This window comes from Sapajus apella, unplaced genomic scaffold (assembly GCF_009761245.1).
Source record: "Sapajus apella isolate SASKATOON/1434 unplaced genomic scaffold, GSC_monkey_1.0 scaffold86, whole genome shotgun sequence".
Taxonomy (NCBI): domain Eukaryota; kingdom Metazoa; phylum Chordata; class Mammalia; order Primates; family Cebidae; genus Sapajus; species Sapajus apella.
Genome location: NW_022437026.1, coordinates 7,672,299 through 7,692,961, shown reverse-complemented (window position 1 = coordinate 7,692,961; position 20,663 = coordinate 7,672,299). Strand labels below are relative to the sequence as shown.

Here is a 20,663-nt window from a genome sequence, read left to right as displayed (position 1 = left end):
CACCCACCCATGGAGCTACTTGCAGCTCCCTCCTTTTACACGTGGCTCTCTGGTCCCCAAGTTTCTGTCTTCCTAACTCCCACCTGTCCTTGAGGCTTCACCGAGGCTCTGGGGGGCATCCTCTGCCCTAGGTTACGCAGTCCCCGTGAAGGCTGCCCTCTTTCTGTACCTTGTTGTCTTGTCTGCCTCCCACCAGGCTGTGAGTGCCGCAGTGGCCCAGACTGAATCTTCAAGGCTATGTTCCCCGTGCATAGCAGAGTCTGGCACATACCATGTGCCCAATACGTATTTATGGAATAAACAGGTGATGGCCACATCACAGAGCCAGTCCACAGCAGAGCCAGCTACAATCTGAGTCCCCTGATGTCTAGGTCCCAGCTCATTCCAGCCGTCCTGCCACCTCCTTGTGGCTCAGGGGTGTCTCCCTTGGAATGAGGGGCTAAATTCTCTTGAGATAGGTCACTTGGGCACCATCTCCCTCCCTGAAGGACTCAGTTCAGCACTCATCCTTACACTGGTCTGTCTAATTTTGGGTCTGATGTCTGGGCAGGCTCTTGGTGCAGGTAATGGGAAGTGTGCATGGGGAGGAGAGATCACAAAAGGGTGAAAGGACCTGCCCAGGCGGTAGGCATTTCACTTGGTGAGGCTCTCTCCCCTCACCTGGTGCAGGCAGCTCGCTGCACAGATGAACCATGGATGGCCGGAAAGGGCAGGAGGATCGGAGCATCGTGGGGCTGCTGCTCCTTCCAGATCCCTAGTGCTGGGGGCTGGATGAGACTCCCCACTGAGCTCGTACATGCGTAAAGGAATGTGTGTGTGGTGACCCTAGGTCCTTTTATCTCTCTCTTATTTTTGCTTTTTACTGTGGAAATTTCACACCCAAGATAATATACCAAAAGAAAAAAACTAAGATTGGAAGTCTCCCATATACTCCCTACCTAGCTTCCACTCACGGTCAGTTTCATTTATTCTGTATACCCCCTCCCCCACCAACATACACACTCGTCTAATCCCTCACGATTATTTTGAAGTAAATCCCAGACATTGTATCATTTCATCTGAAAATATCTCAGGATTGCCGGGAGAGGTGGCTCACACCTGTAATCCCAGCCCTTTGGGAGGCTGAGGGGGGCAGATCACCTGAGGTCGGGAGTTCAAGACCAGCCTGGGCAAGATGGTGAAACCCCAGCTCTACTAAAAATACAAAATTAGCTGGGTGTGGTGGTGCATGCCTGTGATCCCAGCTACTCGGGAAGCTGAGGCAGGAGAATCACTTGAACCCGGAAGATGGAGAATGCAGTGAGCCAAGATTACACCATTGCACTCCAGCCTGGGCAACAAGAGCAAAACTCTGCCTCAAAAAAAAAAAATAAAGAAAATATTTTAGGATTTTACTCTAGAAGACAGGGACTCCTTTTCTTTTTCTTTTTTCCCCACCCTGTCTTACAGTGCTGAGACCCTGCCTTTAAATCAAGGTATAACATATAATACAATGAAGCACATAAAGCATACTGATCTTACAGATATGGCTCAGAGAATTTTCACTTTTGTGTATTCTTGCATATCCCCTAACTGTTCCAGAACGTTTCTTGTACTACAGAAGGTCGCTGCGTGCCCTTCCCAGTCAAAGCTTCCTGCTTCACAGATAACCACTATGTCAGACCCCTTTTAACCCCAGCTGGCTGGAGTGTCTCCTTCTTTCCGCTGCCAGCCCCAAGCTGGCACTTCAGCCCTCAGGGACTCTCTACCCCCTAAGGAAAGAGCCCTGAAATCTGGGTTTTGATTTTGGCCACATCACTTTATCTCTGTGCGCCTCTTTATTGTGCCAGTCAGCCACTGGTTCGCTTGCAGACCTGTGAGATGGAGGTGGGTGGGAGGAGAGAAGCAGCCAGCTATTCCTCCTCTCTCTGCTTTCTGGCTTCACCTGCAGTTGGTTGCCTTCCTCCCTTCCCTCCTACCTGAATCCCATCTCCTACAAGTTCCACACTATTTAGTTCCTGCCACATGGCTCCAAAGGCTTCCTGGTCTTTGATCACTCCATCACCTTGCCATCTTTCCAGGCCTAGAGATGGTAGCTGCTTCCTGCTTTGCTGTTTTCTGAGCTGCCTCCCATAGTGCTTCCATCACCTATGTACCAGTTAGTTTCCTGTGCTAAATTCCTGTTTGTTTGTTTTTTTTTTTTGGTTGGGGGAAACGGAGTTTCACTCTTGTTATCCAGGCTGGAGTGCAATGGTATAATCTCGGCTCATCGAAACCTCCACTTCCCAGGTTCAAGCAAGTCTCCTGCCTCAGCCTCCCGAGTAGCTGGGATTACAGGCATGTACCAACACGCCCAGCTAATTTTGTATTTTTTTAGTAGAGACAGGGTTTCTCCATGCTGGTCAGGCTGGTCTCGAACTCCCGACCTCAGTGATCGGCCCGCCTTGGCCTCCCAAAGCGCTGGGATTACAGGCATGACCCACTGCGCCCGGCTTAAATTCCTGCTGTTTGAAAGACTTAGAGTGTTTCTTGTTTCCCAGCTGGATCATGAAAGACAAACCTTACCAATAAATGGCTACTATAAATCCCAGCCTTCCCCAGGAAGATAAAGGGAGACTCACAGGGGTGAGAAATCCATGAGCTCACGTGGGCAGGCATTGTCTTTGCTTCTTTCCTTTTGTGTTCTTCACCAGTCTCCCTGAGGCTGATTTCCACTGGGCAACACCAGATCCAGGTCAAGTGTCCCAGGACTCCTAGAAGATGTATGAGGGTGGGGCTCTTCTCCCAGGCCTTCTTCAGACGGAGCTGCTGAGAGAGCCTTCATCCCGCAGGCCCATGAGGCATCCAGAAAGGGGGTTGGTGGAAATGGATTCTTCTTTTTTTATTTTTTCAGAGTCTCACAGTCTGTCGCTGGGGCTGGAGTGCAATGGTTCAATCTTGGCTCACTACAACCCCCGCCTCCCAGGTTCAAGCGATTCTCCTGGACTCACCCTCCCCAGTTAAGTAGCTGGGACTACAGGCATGCACCAACAGGCCCGGTTACTTTTTGTATTTTTAGTAGAGATGGTGTTTCGTCATGTTGGCCAGGCTGTTTTTGAATTCCTGGCCTCAAGTCATTCGCCTACCTCAGCCTCCCAAAGTGCAAAGTGCGTGAGTCACTCCACCCAGCCAGGAATGGATTCTTCTAAATCCTCTTTCTTTGTCTCTTCTTTCCCACTCTGCTCTTAACTGACTAGTGCTCTTGGAAAGGGTCTGGCAAACACCCAGAAGTGCATAACTGTTGAGGGTCGTCCTTCTCCAGAGTGTTTGCATTTTCAGTGGTGACAATGCCTTGACCCAGTCTTTTCAGCAGTGGTGACTTTGCCCCCCAGAAGTCACTTGGCAATATTTGGAGATAGTTTTGGTCATGAAGGCTCAAGAGGAAGTGCTACTGGCATCTAACAGATGGAAGCCAGGGATGCTGCTAAACATGCTGCGATGCACAGAATTGTAGATAGGACAGAATCATCCTGTCCCACCACAGAGAATGATACAGCTGAAAATGTCAATAATGCCAAGGTTGGTAAACCCTGTCTTTTTTTTGAGACAGAGTCTTGCTCTTTCACCAGGTGCCAGGCTGGAGTGCAGTGGCATCATCTCGGCTCACTGCAACCTCGGCCTCCTGGGTTCAAGCAATTCTCCTGCCTCAGCCTCCCAAGTAGCTGGGGCTACAGGCGAGCACCACCACACCTGGTTAATTTTTGTATTTTAGTAGAGATGGGGTTTTACCATGTTAGCCAGGATGGTCTTGATCTCTTGACCTCATGATCCACCCACCTCGCCTCCCAAAGTGCTGGGATTATAGGCGTGAGCCACCTCACCCGGCCAACCCGGTCTTAACTCAAAGTGATAAACTTCTAATAGTGAGCTTCTAAGTAACCTGCCAGGGCACTAGAGGAAGAGTGGCATTTTTCTGGTCCATCATTTTAGATGAAAGACAAATCTGAGGCTGGGCGCACTGGCTCACACCTGTAATCCCAGCACTTTGGGAGGTGGAGGTGGGTGGATCACAAGGTCAAGAGATCGAGACCATCCTGGCCAACATGGTGAAACCCCGTCTCTACTAAAAATATAAAAATTAGCTGGGCGTGGTGACATGTGCCTGTAGTCCTAGCTACTTAGGAGGCTGAGGAAGGAGAATTGCTTGAACCCGGGAGGTGGAGGTTGCAGTGAGCCGAGGTCACGCCACTGAACTTCAACCTGGCAATAGATCAAGACTCCGTCTCAAAAAGAAAAAAAAAAAAGAAAGAAAGAAAGAAAGAGAGAGAGAGAAATCTGTATTACATAAGGGCAGCTAAAAGGACTGCTGCCTTCCATAGTGAGCAGCCCAGTGTGGAGTGGCTAATGGCTCCAAGTGGTAAGAATAAAGAGTTGCATTTAACTAAGTAACTGACTCTCATCCTGGAAAGGATAGAAATGAAAAGGAAAAAGTGAAGAAAATTTAGATAAATTAATAGCCCACAAATAAACGGGTTGTCAGAGGAAGTCAGGATGGTTGAAGTTTTGCAGCTGCTTTCTCACAGCATATCCTGCTCTGTCAAAGATAAACCTTGAGTCTTACCCAAGAAGGTAGTTCTGCTGTCTTCCGCAGAGTGGGTCAGCAAGCAGTGACCACTAGACACTGAGGTCGCCAAGGTCAAGACGCCTGGTCTCTCTCCTTGCATAGGTACAAACACACATACATCAGGATAGTAGTAAATAATAATAATAAATAATAGTAAACAGTGGTAAGTGCAGGGATAGGCTCTCCCCGGTGGGGGGAGGGAAGGGCGATGACTTTGTCACCTCCTGTCTGCAAAGAACAAGAGTCAGGAAGACCCTTCGCTCTCATAACCCTCATCCCACAGCAGCCCTCTGGTTTCACTTCTCTCCCTGCAGCCATGCACATTTTTTGGCCACGCCACAGGGTTAGAGGATGGCTAGTGTTGGGAGGGGAAGGCAGCCCTAGGTTGACGGGAAGGGCTGGGGCTCTGGGGGAGTCTGGGGTGGTCCTGGGAAGGCAGGGGGTCCTTCCAAGACAGAGTCTACAAAGCCCTTGACTTCTTTTTTTGATTTTTTAGAAGGAGTCTTGCTCTGTCACCTAGGCTGGAGTGCAATCACGCTATTTCAGCTCACTGCAACTTCTACCTCCTTGGTTCAAACAATTTTCCTGCCTCAGCCTCCCTGGCTAATTTTTGCATTTTTAGTAGAGACAGGGTTTCACCATGTTCGCCAGGCTAGACTTGAACTCCTGACCTCAGGTGATCCACCCGCCTTGGCCTCCCAAAGTGTTGGGATTACAGGCATGAGCCACTGTGCCCAGCCTTGACTTCTTATAGAACAAAACCGCACTTCCCTCAAAGTCAGAGAAAGAGAACTGAGCTTCGAAAGGAGTCGCCTAGTTCTCAATCTGGCCCCACCCCTAACTCCTGGATGACTGTGGCCAAGTCACTTTGCTTCTGTGGGCCTCAGTCCCCTCATGCGTGAAGCAGGGGGCTAGATGCAGGGTCAGCTGGAAAAAGTCTTTGTGCCCATCTGGGCTGCCTTACCCACCCCTTCTTGCCCTTTCGTTTTCTTAGGTAAGGCCACTGAGGCTCAGAGAGGTCAAGTGCCTTTCTCAAAGTCACATAGTTTAAAAGCAAAAATAAGGGCTGAATATGGTGGCTTACACTTGTAATCACAGCAGTTTAGGAGGCTGAGGCAGGAGGACCACTTGAGCCCAGGAGCTGGAGGCTGCAGTGAGCCATGATCCTCCAGCTGGAGGACAGCAGCATGATACTGTCTTTAGTTAACCATTTTTTTTTTTTTTTCCCAATAGAGACAGAGTTTCTCCATGTTGGCCAGGCTGGTCTCGAGCTCCTGACCTCAGGTGATCCACCTGCCTCAGCCTCCCAAAGTGCTGGGATTATAGGCATGAGCCACCACGCCCGGCTTGATACTGTCTTTAAAATAAATAAGTAAATAAAAGCAAAAATGGAAGTTGTAGAAAAACAGCGCTATTCTTCTGGAGGTTCTGAAAAGCACCTCCCTGGTTTTTCTATTTGCCTCTTATAAAAAAAGAACTATATATTTTGTTTTTTAAAAATAAATGTTAAGTTGGCCAGGCGTGGTGGCTCATGCCTGTAATTCCAGCACTTTGGGAGGCTGAGGCAGGTGGATGATGAGGTCAGGAGTTCAAGACCAGACTGGCCAACATGGTGAAACCCTGTCTCTACTAAAAAATACAAAAATTAGCTGGGCGTGGTGACTCATGCCTGTAATCCCAGCTACTTGGGAGACTGAAGTAGGAGAATTGCTTGAACCGGGACCCAGGAGGCGGAGGCTGCAGTGAGCTGAGATCGTGCCACTGCACTCCAGCCTGGGCTACAGAGCGAGACTCCATCTCAAAGAAAAAAAAATACATGTAAGTTTATAAAGGCACACGAAAAGATATAGGCAAATATATAAATTACGGAGGCTTCCCTCGGGGGAGGGAAAGGAGGGGACAAAGGGAAGCTTTATTGCTCTATATACTTCTATATTGCTGGAAAATTGTATTGTGACAAAACATATTTGTGGATTATTTGTACACTTTAAAAGAAGCATCGTTAAAATGGACTTCTGACCAAAGTGCAGGTCTCAGATGTCTATTTTCCTCACAACACCAAGCTGCCCTAGCCCACTCCGGGTCTAGAATACTGCAGTGCTAGGCCACTGCCACTCCCATACCTGGCAGGACATGGCAGGGTCACCACTCTTTGGCTCAGCCCAGACCAGGCATTGCAATTCTTCTCACAGAGACCTTGATAAGAAAACTGTTTGCCATGCTGCCTTAAGCCAGTGGTTGGATTTCAGGCTCGAGCTAGCAAATAGAAAAGGCAGGGAGGTGCTTTTCAGAACCGTTGAGATCAAACAGCCAGGGCGCTGAGCCCCGTGTTTGCAGGGAGGACCATGGCCAATGTAAGAGCCTGGCTCAAGGGACACCAGAGTTTCTGGGGGTATCTGGGATCTTTGGGGCAGTGGGGACAGTGCAGAGAGCTTTTCACAGAGCCAAGGAGATAACCCAGCGCCCAGAGAGTGGATGAATCCATGGGCTCTGTGTGGGAGTGAGGGGGGCCTTCCCGGCTTTCACATCCAGGTGCATGGGAGCCCCGATCCCCCATGAGTCTGTCTCAGAAGTAAATGGCAAAAGTGCTAAGGAGACAACCCCAGAGGAGGGGGAGAATTCTGAATTGTTTATAGCTCTGTTGTTATTTTGTTTTGTAACCTCAGAAAACTGGTTTATCCTTGGGAAGAGTTAGTTTCTTCATCAGGACAATGAAGAAAAATCCAGCCATCCCTTCCTAGGGGAGGTACCATGAGCGGTGTGAAGGTAAGCAAGGGGACCTGGTTTGGAATCCTGGCTGACACCGGCTCTCACTTTAAGAAACTGCAAGGGATGGCCACAAGAGAGGAAGCCACAGACCAGGCTGGACCCTGAGCCTGGTGTACCACTTTTTCTCTCCTTTGCCTGGTAAACTCCTTGCTCTTCAAGATTCAGGGCCGGGCGCGGTGGCTCACGCCTGTAATCCTAGCACTTTGGGAGGCCGAGACGAGCAGATCACAAGGTCAAGAGATCAAGACCATCCAGGCCAACATGGTGAAACCCCGTTTCTGCAAAAAAATACAAAAAGTAGCTGGGCATGGTGGCGCAGACCTGTAGTCCCAGCTACTCGGGAAGCTGAGGCAGGAGAATCGCTTGAACCTGGGAGGAGGAGGTTGCAGTGAGCCGGGATCGTGCCACTGCACTCCAGCCTGGTGACAGAGCGAGACTCTGTCTCAAAAAGAAAAAAAAAAAAACAAAAAACAAAACAGGTTCAGCAGAGATGACACCTTCTCTGGGAAGGTTTCCTGAGTCTCCTGCAGTGAGCTCCCCTGCCTCCCTCCCTAGGCTCCCCCAGCCCTTGGCTCTTATCTCTTAGCTCTTATCTCTCAGTAATCTGAGACCCGCATTTTGGTTAGAAGTCTATTTTTAAAATGATCTTTTAAAATGTGTACATAGAAACCTTATCTTAAGATACTACAGCGACCTATTTGCAGGCCTAAGTACCCCCCAAGTCTGTATGGGTGCTCAGGCTGGGCCTTTGTCTGCAGGCTTGCGGAGGGAGGCAAGACGGGCCAGTGACCACATTCCTGCACTCTGGGCTGCCTCCGATGGGGCCCTGGAGGGAGCCGCAGCCCTCCCCATTGCGTGCAGGGCCTGGGCTGTGTGGGTGGTTCTCCCGAGTCTCCTCCAGCCCTGTTTTTGGGCCTGATTCTCTGACCCTTCCCTCTCTCCTTACCACTTGGCACTTCACTCCTTATCCTTTTGCTGCATTAGGTTTAGAAAGAGATTTTGGAGAAAAATATAGCCCCTGCCGATGAGTTTCTCCTCCTTTCAGGGCCTGTGCAGGCTTGTGCCATGCCCCCCCTCTTCCTCCCCGACAGCCAGCGCCGGCCACATCCTCCCTGCACCTTGTCTGCTTTCCCTGCCTCTCCCCAGGCTCCGGGTCTGTGCCCACAGTGTCCTGCCTGGCCCTGGCGCCGCCTCTGGGTGCCCACATTCCTGCAACCCCGTGACCACAACAGGGGCCATTACACATTCCTGGCCTGGCAGCCAATGGTGTAAAACAGAACAGAATGTCCTAGGGCCCTGCCCAGCCCCCAGCCTTACCTGGGCCCCTCCCTGGGTCTGGACAAGGTTGGAGGGGGTGGTGAGGAATCAGCAGGAAAGAGGATGGACCAGGTGGAGACAGATGCACCCCACCTGAGTGTGCTGCTCCCCCACCTGAATGAGCGGGGAGGAGACTTACAGAGACCTCTTCTCTCTTCTCTCCAGGGCCTGGGGGTGAGGCTGACCTGTGAGTGCCCTTGGAGGGTTTCCCACTTGCAGAGACTCTAGCCCCTGGAAGCACACTTAGGACTCCCCCCTTGCACTCCTACCTGAGAGAGGCTCCCTTTGGGGCCGGTTCCTTCTCTTTGCGGCCCCATCTCCACCTCTTCTCACTCGGTGCCCCCCCATCCCTGTCTCTCCATCCTGCGCTGTCCGCTGTCCCTCACTATTATCTCCCTTTTTCTGTCCTCCCGTCCTCTGGGTTCCCCGCCCAGGCCCTCTCAACCTGGCTGGCCCCTTCTCTTTGTGCTGCCCTCCAGGCTGTGGGCTCGGCATCCTGCTACTTATTCAGATCTTTGCCCCTCACCCTCCATCCTGTCTGCCAGCCTCCTTGCCTATCAGCTCCGAATCAAAATCCCTGCCCAGAGTCCGCCTTCTCAGGTCCAGTACTCCGGGTTCACCTGCCCTCTGGAGCCCTCCTCCTTTCGGAAAACTCCCAGCTCCGACTCCTACTCGGCCCCTCCCCACGCCCTGCTCACCTTTAATTGAGATGCTAATGAGGTTCCTGTCGCTTCCATCCCTGGCAAGCCGGCAGGCGGGCTCCCCAGTCAGGCCGCTGCACCTGTCAGGTGAGGGGGAGGAGAGGCTTGGCTGCCAGATTCAACTGGAAAGGAACCAGTCCCAGTCCAGCCGCAACCTGGGAGTGGGAAGCTGGAGGCAGCCCAGACCTTCCGAAGCCCTGCTGTCCTAGGGCGGAGACGGAATCAGGACACAGCTCGAGGTCAGGGCCAGAGGGTGGAGGTGAGGGGGTCAAGGCAAGGGGGAAGAAGAAGAGAGGCAGGATCAGAGAGAGCAGCCAGGCCAGGAAGAGGAGAGCTGGGAGACACCCAAAGAGAAACAGAAGGCAGACAGAGAGGGAGTGAGAGGCAGGAGCTGAGACAGATCCCAGAGGAAGAAGACCGAAGGAGGAGGGCAGAGACTGCTTCGGACACAGAAAGGGAGGCGCTAGGACAGAAACCAAAAGGTGGCCCTATCAGGGAAGTAGAGGGGAGGCGGTTCCGGGAAGCCCAGCCGCGACACTTCTGGCCCCCACTCCCGCAGGTCTGCTGGCTCCAGGAAAGGTGGAAGAGGGAGGGAGGAGTGGGAGAATGTGGGCACTGGGTGGGACGTGGGCCTGGCCAGGGGCAGCCTCACTCAGGTTCCAGAGGTGATGGGAGAGGGCACTCAGGGCCCAGAGCTCAGCCTTGACCCTGACCCTTGCTCTCCCTAGTCCACCCCGGGGCTCATGAAGGGGGACAAGCTGGAGGAGCAGGACCCTAAAGCTCCGCAGCCCACGCCAGGGCTCAGGAAAGGGGACAAGCTGAAGGAGCAGGACTCTAGCCCTCCACAGCCCACCCCAAGGCCCAGGAAGGGGGACAAGCATGAGGAGCAGAGGCTGGGCCCCGAACCGGCGGCGCCCCAGCAGCCCACGGCGGAGGAGGAGGCCCTGATCGAGTTCCACCGCTCCTACCGAGAGCTCTTCGAGTTCTTCTGCAACAACACCACCATCCACGGTGCCATCCGCCTGGTGTGCTCGCAGCACAACCGCATGAAGACGGCCTTCTGGGCAGTGCTGTGGCTCTGCACCTTCTGCGTGATGTACTGGCAATTCGGCCTGCTGTTCGGGGAGTACTTCAGCTACCCCGTGAGCCTCAACATCAACCTCAACTCCGACAAGCTCGTCTTCCCCGCGGTCACCATCTGCACCCTCAACCCCTACAGGTCGGTCAGTCCCGCTGCCTCTTCCTGGCACCTGCGCCTGGAAGGGTGGTCCAGGGTGCTGAGGTGCTCACTGGGCAGGCAGAGCCTCAGACCTGAGGGTGAGGAGCCCCCAGCTTGCTGGACTGACGTCCCTGCCCAGTGGAGCCATCCTAGCACCCGAGGCTCACCCAGAGTGTGGTTGTCAGAGGAGCCTTGCCCTCCCCTGCCCTCTCTTCTCCTTCCCTCCCGTTCTCTTCTCCCTCCTGCAAGTGGGAGGGAGTGCTTGCAAAAGGGCAGGGGTGTGCTCAGCTCCATCCCTCTTTGGGGACAAGATGCCAGCCAAGTATAAGACCTCGTCCACCTCAGCAGGAGAGTCTGATGGAGAGGTGAGCCTAGGTGAGGGGAGGCGAGGCCATGCAGGTGCTGCGGAGGTGGGTGCTGTCGGTCTTTGTTCAGAAGGGGATGAAACAAATTTATGTTATGGAGAAAGCAAGGTGGGGGGTCGTGGAGGTTAGGGCTGCAAGTGAGCCCGAAGGCTGGGGACAGATGCCTTACAGAGCAAGGAGAATGGGTCCAGCCAGAGAGCAGCTCCTTGTGACACTGTTCCCCCAAGATCCCCAGGCTGAAAAGTGGAGGCGATCCCTCCGGCCGCACTGTTCACCTGCGCAGCTGCCTGACCTTTCCGTGCTTGGGTGTGTCCTGGAGTTTTGGGTTTCCTCAGCGCTCTTTGCCAGTGTTGGATCTGGAAACCAGAGGGGGTGGTAAGCATGGAGAGGAGAGGAGGGCAGGGCTGGTTGTTTTTATGTACCTTCTATTTGTATTCACTCAGCCACGCCACACCTTGGGGACACCTACGTCAAGCCAGATACCGGGCTAGACACCTGGCAAATGGATTCATGAATAATTCATACACCCTTATTGAAGGCCGGGTAGTTTGCTGAGTTCTGGGGACAGAAAGCTAAAATAAGACGGCAGAGACAGGTATATAGGCCAGCAGCTGTGGCACACTGGGATACGTATGATAAAAATGGTGAGTTAGTGTGCCTTCAAGGAGTGTAAAACCTTTATGAGTGTGAGTGTGTGTGTACATACTGGTATGTGTGTGATTATGGATGCTTGGGACTGGTCACACTGTGGGTGGAGGCCCCTTCATATATTCCATCATGTCCAAAGGTGTGTTATGGACTGAGAAAGGTTGGGACGTCCTGTCCTGGAGAGAAGAAAAAGCCAGGCCCTTTTGTTAATTAACCTCTGTATGCCGTCCCGGGTAGGCCCATTTCCTTAGGAAGCTGCCGTGTGCACAGACAGCGCCAAGGTGTCTGCAGGCATCTCATTCCATTCTCACATCTTACCAGGCAGGTGCTCTTGTTATCCCTATTTTACACTTGAGGAGACTAAGGCAAAGAGAGGCAAGCCACAATGTCACCGAGCGAGTCACTGAACTGTGACTCATCCTGTCTACACCTCATCCCAAAACTCTGCCTCTTTTTAATAGCCAAGATGTGAGGTGTTGAGTGAATGAAATTTTCAGTCAGATGTGGTTTCCATCTCATTTCAGAGCTCTCGTGGGTCCTTCCTCTCGGTCTCATTTTTCTCCCCCTGGTTCCTGCGGGCATCTTCATGCCTTTAGGCCTTGGTGGAGGGGAGGGACGCAACAGGAAGGGGAGGGACGGCAGGCCAGGCAAGGCAGCGGGCACTCAATAACTATTTGTGCTTGAAAAGATGTGAGTGCGAGATGGAGAGGGAGGGCAGGGGTGAATTGGGCGAGGCCCGCACAGTTCTTAGGTTCTGCTGGCTGCAGGACCCTAGACGGTCCAGGAAAAAGCCAGGGAGAGGAAGCCATAAGCCCTGCCTCTGGGGCCTGCAGGCTGGGAGGCAGGCATCTGCCCAGAAAGACTCCCTCCTGCTTGAAAGGCTGCTGCGGACTTAGGAGGGAGAGAACACCTAGGATGGGAGGGGAGTCGGGGAAGGCTCCCCAGCACGAGGGAAGGAGATTCAACACCCACCCAGCACTACGCACTGGACTTTGTAGTCACATTATGTGTTATACCCTAAAACTGGGAGCTTATAGACACTCATTTAATACTGACAAGTCCAGGGAGGTGGCCATTATTATTTCCATTTCTCAGATGAGGAAATTAAGGCTTGGCAAGGGGAAATAATTTGAACAAGGGAACATACATTATTTATTTATTTATTAAATTAAAAAATACCGGCTGGGCGTGGTGGCTCACACCTGTAATCCCAGCATTTGGGGAGACGAAGGCAGGTGTTGAGGGGTCTGGGATGGAGCCCAAACAAGTTTGTTTAAAAGAGCCCCTCACTTGAGGCCAAGAGTTCGAGACCAGCATGGCCAACATGGTGAAACTCCCATCTCTAGTAAAAATACAAAAATCAACTGGGTGTGGTGATGCATACCTGTAGTCCCAGCTACTCAGGAGGCTGAGGCAGGAGAATCACCTCAGGAGGCCAAGGTTGCAGTGAGCCGAGATCACACCACTGCATTCCAGCCTGGGCCACAGAGCGAGACCCTGCTCAAAGGAAAAAAAAAAAACACAGTAATAACACTTGTATATATTTATGTGCCAGACATTTTTATAAATGAATCTATATTTAAATTAAATGATTCTGCTTTAAATTATTTAATCCTCACAACACAACTTGGAAGTAGATATCATGATTACTCTTTTTTTTAAAATATAAAGACGGGGTTTCACCATGTTGGTCAGGCTGGTCTTGAACTCCTGACCTCAGGTGATTCGCCCGCCTTGGCCTCCAAAGTGCTTGCATTACAAGCATGAGCCACCACGCCCGGCCAGTATGAAGATTACTCTTATTTTATGGATGAGGAAACTGAGGCCCAGAAAGTTAAGTAACTGGCTCAACTTCAGACAGGCAGCAAGTGGTGAAACTGGGACTCAAAAATCATCCCCCTACCCCCGACGAGAAGCCAGGGCATCTCAGGTTAGCAGCCGAGTCGCAAATCAAGTGTGTTTGATTCAAGGCTCTTTTTCTCATTACACTTTAAGTAGGGATCAGGCAAAGGCCTCCCAGGGTTGTGGCAGCTGGTGGGAGCCCAGCGTGTGGAGCAGCAGTCACAGGAGGACAACGTGTCAGGCGTGCAGGAGGGAGGGATCCTGCTCAGGAGGGAGGCAGGGCAGGTGGACAGGTTCATGCAGCCTGGTGTTGGCCACCAGTGAGTGAATCATGTGGAGCGCGGTGAGTGACTCCTACAGAGGAAATCAGTTGATGAGCTAGAGGGACTGGAGTGAGGCAGTCCTCCAGGGCTGCCCACCTGCCGAAGGTCACCACCAGCAGAGAGAGAAGAGGAAGACGGGGAAGGTGGGACTCTGTGCTGCTTTCCAACTTCGAGGAAAGGGGACAAAGCACTGAAGACCTTTCTGACTAAGCAAGGGAGTGCCGAGTCCAAAGGGAAGGGTTGGCCACTGCAGCCCCTTTCTCTCTGGTCAACAAAGCAGTTCTTCACTCAAAGGAGAGGGCCAGTCATACCTACAATCATGGGAAGCAGAGCCTACAGACATAGTTTTCATCCAGTCCCAGGAACGGTTTAGGCTGGACCTAAGAACTTGGGGTTCTTGAACAATGAAGGAGGTCATGGTAGCATCTTTCCTGGAAATGGCACAGCAGGGGGCCCGGCAGCAGGCGTGGGTGAGGCAAGGGCAGTTTCCCAGACAGAGTCCCTTGGGGAGGGTGGGAAAGCCCTGAGCTAGGGAGTCCATCCCTGCCCGTGGTTCCCTGATGTGGCACCGTGACCCTGCACTCCCTGGGCAGTCTGGACACCAGGCTTTGCTCAGCAGCCCTGGCAGGAGGAAAGCCTGGACTCTTAAGAGTTGACTCCCCTCTAGCCCTGCCACGGTGGTTGAATCCTTCTCATCTCAGGAACCTTGCTACCTCTACGGCAGATGCCATTAAAAAGTTCTTCCTGGCCAGGCGCAGTGGCTCATGCCCGTAATCCCAGCACTTTGGGAGGCCGAGGCAGGCAGATCCCTTGAGGCCAGGAGTTCGAGACCAGCCTGAGCAACACAGTGAAACCCTGTCTGTACAAAAAAAAAAAAAAAGAATTAGCCAGGCGTGGTGGTGTGCACCTGTGGTCCCAGCTCCTCAGGAGGCTGAGGCATGAAAATCATTTGAGCCTCTCACTGCCCTGGCTGTTCATGCTCTGGGCAATCATTGGTTTGTGAGCACCTACTGCTCTTAAAATGTCCTAGGGCCAGGCATGGTGGCTCACACCTATAATCCCGGCACTTTGGGAGGCTGGGGCGGGCAGATCACCTGAGGTCAGGAGTTCAAGACCAGCCTGGCTAACATGACAAAACCCTGTCTCTACTAAAAAATACAAACACTAGCCAGGCGTGGTTCTGTGCACCTGCTACTCGGGAGGCTGAGGTGAGGCAGAGAATTGCTTGAACCTGGGAGGCAGAGATTGTAGGGACCTGAGATCATGCCGCGGCCCTCCAGCCTGGGCAACAGGGTGAGACTCTGTCTCAGAAAAAAAAAAAAAAAATGTCGTAGCCAGGACTGAACTCCACATGTGATCTGAGAGCTCAGAACAGGCTCTAGTGGGGCGATCTCTTTTACCTGGCCTCTGTCCTCAGGGGGTTCACAGGTGAGGGGCACCTGTCTGCGAATACACTGTGGTGTGGGCTGAGCTCGGAGGGACTGTGTGTGGGGAGGACTCCCCTGGGGTTGTGTGTTCACAACCCCCTGGGAGAAAAGACTGGAGATGCTGAGAGGTGGAGAATGGCCTGTGGCACGGCCAGAAGGGGCCAAAGAAGGAGAAGTCAAGGCTTCTAGGTGTCCCTGCAGGTGGGAGAGAGCACTTGCTGGGAGGAAGTTAGTGCGTTTCTTGTGCCCAGCTCTGCCTGGTAATCTGGGAATGCTGGCTGAGTGCTCCGGTAGGGCCTCCGGGTGGGATGGGCCTAGGCAAGTCCCAAGGCTGTCAGGGTGATCATGCGCTCTTCTGTGAGAGGAGACCACCAGGGCTAAGAGGGAGGGAAGAGGAGGAGACCAGATGACGAGAGAGCAGGTGTCAGGCCCCAAGTCTCCCAGGGTCCCTGTACCCTGCTGGCCTGTCCTGGACAGAGAGGGGCTAGACAGGAGAGGGCCAGCTGCAGGGAAAGGAGGCTGCCGCCTGATCTCAATGCTTCAGAGCTGGGAGGCAGACACAGTGGAAAAGCAGGGGCCATGGCGTGAACAGGCCTGGCTTCACATCTTGGCTCCAGTCTTTCCTGACTGGGTGACCCTGGGAAACTTGCCTAGTTGACAGGCCTCAGTTTCTCCAACTGTAAAATGGAGATAGTAGTGCCTGCCTGCTGGAATTGCGTATGGGCTGACTCACCCTCCAGTCAGCGGAGGGCTGCCCGCCAGAGCAGATGGGAGTGAGGGCGGTGAGCATGACCTGGGGAGGAGGTCAAGGCTAGAAGGGCTGGCCTGTCTGGAGGAACCCCTGTGAGCATTCTTTTTTTTTTTTTTTGAGACAGAATTTCACTCTGTTGCCCAGGCTGGAGTGCAGTGGCGTGATCTTGGCTCACTGCAATCTCTGCCTCCCGGTTTGGAGCAATTTTCCTGCCTCAGGCTCCCGAGTAGCTGGGATTACAGGTGTGTGCCACCATGCCCAGCTAATTTTTGTATTTTTAGTAGAGACAGGATTTCACCATGTTGGCCAGGCTGGTCTTGAACTCCTGGTCTGAAGTGATCCACCCACCTCAGCCTCCCAGAGTGCTGGGATTATAGGCATGAGCCACCGTGCCCAGCCCCTGTGGGCATTCTTTATCCCTTCCTTCTAGCCGCTGGTCTCCTCAAAACAAGATCAGGTGTCGTCAGTGTGCCCTCTGTTTAGTGGTCAATTCTCTTAGCTCTAGGTGTCCTCTGCCTCTCGCTATAGGAATTTCCAGTATTGGGGGGTCAGGAAGGGAGAGATTTGTTTTTTGAGAGAGTGATATAGGAATCCTTTATATCTTATGCCAAAAAAGGGGAGCAGCAGAGCTTGTGGAGTGAAGGAATTCTCTATGGAGTCCAACCTCCCCTGGAGGCCTTGTCACAGGTGTGTGTGGGGGGATCAAGGGCTGGGAGCCCAGGCTGTGCTCAGTGCAGGGCTCACCCGTGAGGCCAGGCAGGAGGGAGGGGCGTAGAGTGGCAGCATGGAGGAGAGAGCCTGATGCAGGGATGGCATGGGGCTCCCCAGGGAAGAGGAGTGTGGCCAGAGAAGTGACAACCAGATTGAAGTTGGCGATGAGAGAGAGAGGAACAGGAGGCAGAAGGGACCCGAGCCAGCTTGGGGGAGGGGTGGAAAGGGAGGCCCAGCCAGGATGTGGTGGAAATAACTCCAGCCAAGTGGGGGATCCGGATTCCTCCTGTGTGACCTTGAGAAAGGCAATTCGCTTTCCTGGGCTCCAGGCTCCTCTGTGTCTTCCTGATCGTCGATGGTCTCTTCACTTTGTGTCATTGAATATTTCCTCATTCAACCCTCCAAGAGCGTCATGTGGTAGGCAGATCTAGTGTTATGCCCATTTTACAGATAAGGAATTCAGACAGAGATTCAGAAAGGTTGGGTAACTTACCCAGCGTTACATAGATAGAAAGCGTGTGACCAGAACACCAGGCCCCACATCTCATAGATTCTGGCTCTGGTGCTCTTTCTGGGGCACCATGTGGCCCTCCTAAAACAGCCAGAGGTAGCAGGGAAGGACCAGAGGGCAGTGTGGCGGTTGGAGTGCTGTCTGACCCATCTGTTAGCCGTGCCGTCTGGAACAAGTCATCATGCCTCAGGTTTTTCACCTGGAAAAGGGGGCGACAATTGTGTTAGCTAATAGTGGCTAACAGTATAGTGTGTTACGCTGAAGATTAAATCATGTTAAAGAAGTTTTAGCCTAAAGCCGTCTCTTTGCCTTTTTAAAGTTTGACCTAAAGGTTTCTTTGTGCATGGTGAACTGCAGCCTAGCTGGATGCGTGTTTACACTAAAGTGTGTTACACTACAACCTAGCTTTGTAGCGATCACAGAGCTTTGGCCAATGAAAGGCAGCCCACTGTTCAAACCTTGTCCAAATAAGGCAAATGCCGAAGATATAACCAATCTGGCTGTTTCTGTACCTCACTTCCGTTTTCTGTGCGTCACTTTGCTTTTCCTGTCCGTGAATATTACCTGACCATTCAGCAGCCCCCAGAGTCACTCTGAACCTATTCTGGTTGGGCGGGTGGTGGGGGGGCTACTTGATTCGAGATTCATTTTTTGCTCAGTGAATCTCAAGTTAAATTTAATTCGTTTAAAGTTTTTAACTATTAAATACATTTAATTAAGTACATTCTAATGCCACAGTGCCTGGCTCATAGTAAGTGCTCAATAAATGCTAGCTATGATTGCCATTCTTTTAACTACTAATAACAAGCAAGTCCCTTAGAATGCCAAACACACACCTTTGGCCAGAGCTACATTTCCTCCGGTGAGAGGTTTAAGGGCTGCCAGAGCTGATGCCTAAGGCCCAGCCAGCTAGACTTTTATGGTGGAGATGGACATAGAGCTAAATGGAAGAGGAAGTGAAGATCTGGACTAGACAGTGGTTCATGTAGCTGCACGTTAGGACCACGTGGGGGCTCTTCTAAACAACCTTGTTCTGGCCCCATCCCAGATTCATTAAATCTGAATCTCTGGCAAGTAGGACCCTGCACTGGTACTTTTTTCTTTAAGTGAGGCATAATTTACATACAATAAAATGAACAAATCTTGAGTGCCCCCTGAGGTTTGACGGTCAAGATGTTGAACACTCGTATTACCTGGTGCCCTTTCCATCAATTCCTCTTCCTCTCCCACCATCATTTTCTGAATTCTATCGCCATTGACTAGTTTGGTCTGTCGTAGAATTCATATAAATGGGATCATACAGTATGTATTTTCTTGTGTGTGCATCTGACTTATTTTGCTTAATGTTTCTGGAATTCTTCCCTGTTCTTTTGCAAGTATCAGTTCCTTTTTATTGCTGAGTGGTTTTGATGAACCGATTCTGGTTGAGGGACTGCCTGATTAGAGTATCATTCTTTGCTCAAGTAAACTCTGGTAAATATAATTTTGTCTAAAGTTCTTCTTTTAACAATTAAATAAGGTACATTCTAATACCATAGTGCCCGGCACATAGTAAGTGCTCAATAAATGCTAGCTATGATTGCCATTCCTTTTTTTTTGTTTGTTTTGTTTAAAGACAGGGTCTTGCTCAGTTGCCCAGGCTGGAGTGCAGTCCTGTTGCCCAGGCTGGAGTGCAGTCGCATGATCACAACTCACTGTAGCCTCTTACACTCCCAGACTCAGGCAATTCTTCTGCCTCAGCCTTCTGAGTAGCTGGGAGTACAGGTGTGTACCACCACATCTGGTCAATTTTTGTATTTTTTTATAGATACAGGGTTTTGTCGTGTTGCCCAAGCTGGTCTCAAACTCCTGAGCTCAAGTGATCTACCCACTTGACCTTCCAAAGTTGGAATTGCAGGTGTAAACCACCATGCCCCGCTGATTGCCATTCTTTTAATTAGCAGTAATGAGCAAGATTCCTAGAATGCCAAACACACACCTTTGAGTTGCTTTAGGCTTTTTGGCTATTATAAATAAAATTGCTATGAACATTCATGTACAAATCTTTATGTTTTTCTTGCTCTTGTGTAGTAGCTAGGAGTGGACCTGGTAAAATATTTAGAAATGAAATTACTGGGTCATAAGGTAGATATGTATGTTTAAATTTATAAGCACTACTGACAGGTCCTCCGAAGCAGTGGTACCATTTTATACTCCCATCAGCAGCTTAGAATAATTCTAGTTGCTGTCTACATATTCACCAACACTTGGTATTGTCAGTCTTTCTAATTTTAGCCTTTCTAATGGTATTTTATTATGGATTTAATTAGCATTTCTCTGAGGACTAATTATGTTGGGTAGCTTTTCAGGTGTTTGGTGACCATTTATATTTGTTTTTTGGTCATTTTAAAAATTTTTAAATTGTTAATTTATAAGAATTCTTTTTATATCAAGATGATCTTTTCATTAGGTGTTTTTCCTTTAAAAAAAAAAACAGCTTTATTGAGACATAATTCACATATCATACAATTTAACCACTTAAAAGTTAATTGTTTTGAATATATTTCACAGAATTGTGCAATTACTACTACAATCAATTTTAGAACGTTTTCATCACCCCAAAAGAAACCACATACCCATTAGCAGGCACTCATCTTTCCCTCCTATCTACCTAACCCCTAACCCTGCACAACCACTAATCTTCTTTCCATCTCTCTAGATTTGCTTATTCTGGAAGTGTACTGTAAATAGAATCGTGCTATACGTCGTCTTCTGTGAGTGTCCTCTTTCGTTTAGTACCATGTTTTCAAGCGTCATTCGTGTTGTAGCACACATAGATCAGTACTTATTCCCTTTTTATTTGCCAAGTAAGATTCCAGTGTATGGATACACCACATTTTATTTATACTTTTATCAACTGATGGACATTGGGTTGTTTCTACTTTTTGGCTATTAGGAATAGTACTGGTCTGAACATTTGTGCACGTTTGTGTGTGTGTGTCTGTATGTGGGCGTATGTTTTCATTCTCTTAGGAGTGGAATGGATGGGTTATATGGTAACTGTCTGTATGTGGGCGTATGTTTTCATTCTCTTAGGAGTGGAATGGATGGGTTATATGGTAACTATATCTAACCTTTTGAGGAACTTCCAGATTATTTTCCAAAGTGATTGTATCATTTTTATATTCTCACTAGCTATGTACAGGGTCAGAATCTTTTAAAAATGTAGGTCCAGCCGGGCGCGGTGGCTCACGCCTATAATCCCAGCACTTTGGGAGGCCGAGGCGGGTGGATCACGAGGTCAAGAGATCAAGACCATCCTGGTCAACACGGTGAAACCCCGTCTCTACTAAAAATACAAAAAATCAGCTGGGCATGGTGGCGCACGCCTGTAATCCCAGCTACTCAGGAGGCTGAGGCAGGAGAATTGCCTGGACCCAGGAGGCGGAGGTTGCGGTGAGCCGAGATCGTGCCATTGCACTCCAGCCTGGGTAACAAGAGCGAAACTCCGTCTCAAA

At 50.8% G+C, this 20,663-nt stretch overlaps 1 protein-coding gene and 1 long non-coding RNA gene across 5 annotated transcripts in view; one reads left to right on the top strand and one right to left on the bottom strand.

Annotated features, from left to right (window-relative positions):
• Positions 1–3,070: 3,070 nt before the first annotated feature.
• On the bottom strand, positions 3,071–6,965 carry LOC116534271. Its single transcript, XR_004261653.1, has 3 exons — positions 6,706–6,965; positions 4,580–4,675; positions 3,071–3,514 (listed from the first exon to the last, which is right to left on the bottom strand). It is a non-coding gene; the product is annotated as an uncharacterized LOC116534271 (long non-coding RNA).
• A 1,110-nt stretch (positions 6,966–8,075) lies between these two features.
• SCNN1A (sodium channel epithelial 1 subunit alpha) overlaps positions 8,076–20,663 on the top strand; it is a 32,693-nt gene continuing 20,105 nt past the window's right edge. The window contains exons 1-2 of one of the 4 annotated variants that reach the window (XM_032254545.1): positions 8,076–9,456; positions 10,098–10,588. In XM_032254545.1, coding sequence (XP_032110436.1) covers positions 10,113–10,588 — 476 coding nt within the window. In that variant the 5' untranslated portion in view covers positions 8,076–9,456; positions 10,098–10,112. Of the gene's footprint in view, positions 9,629–9,754; positions 9,949–10,097; positions 10,589–20,663 lie in introns of those variants that run through there. The other 3 variants (XM_032254544.1, XM_032254543.1, XM_032254546.1) reach the window with 3 other exon arrangements.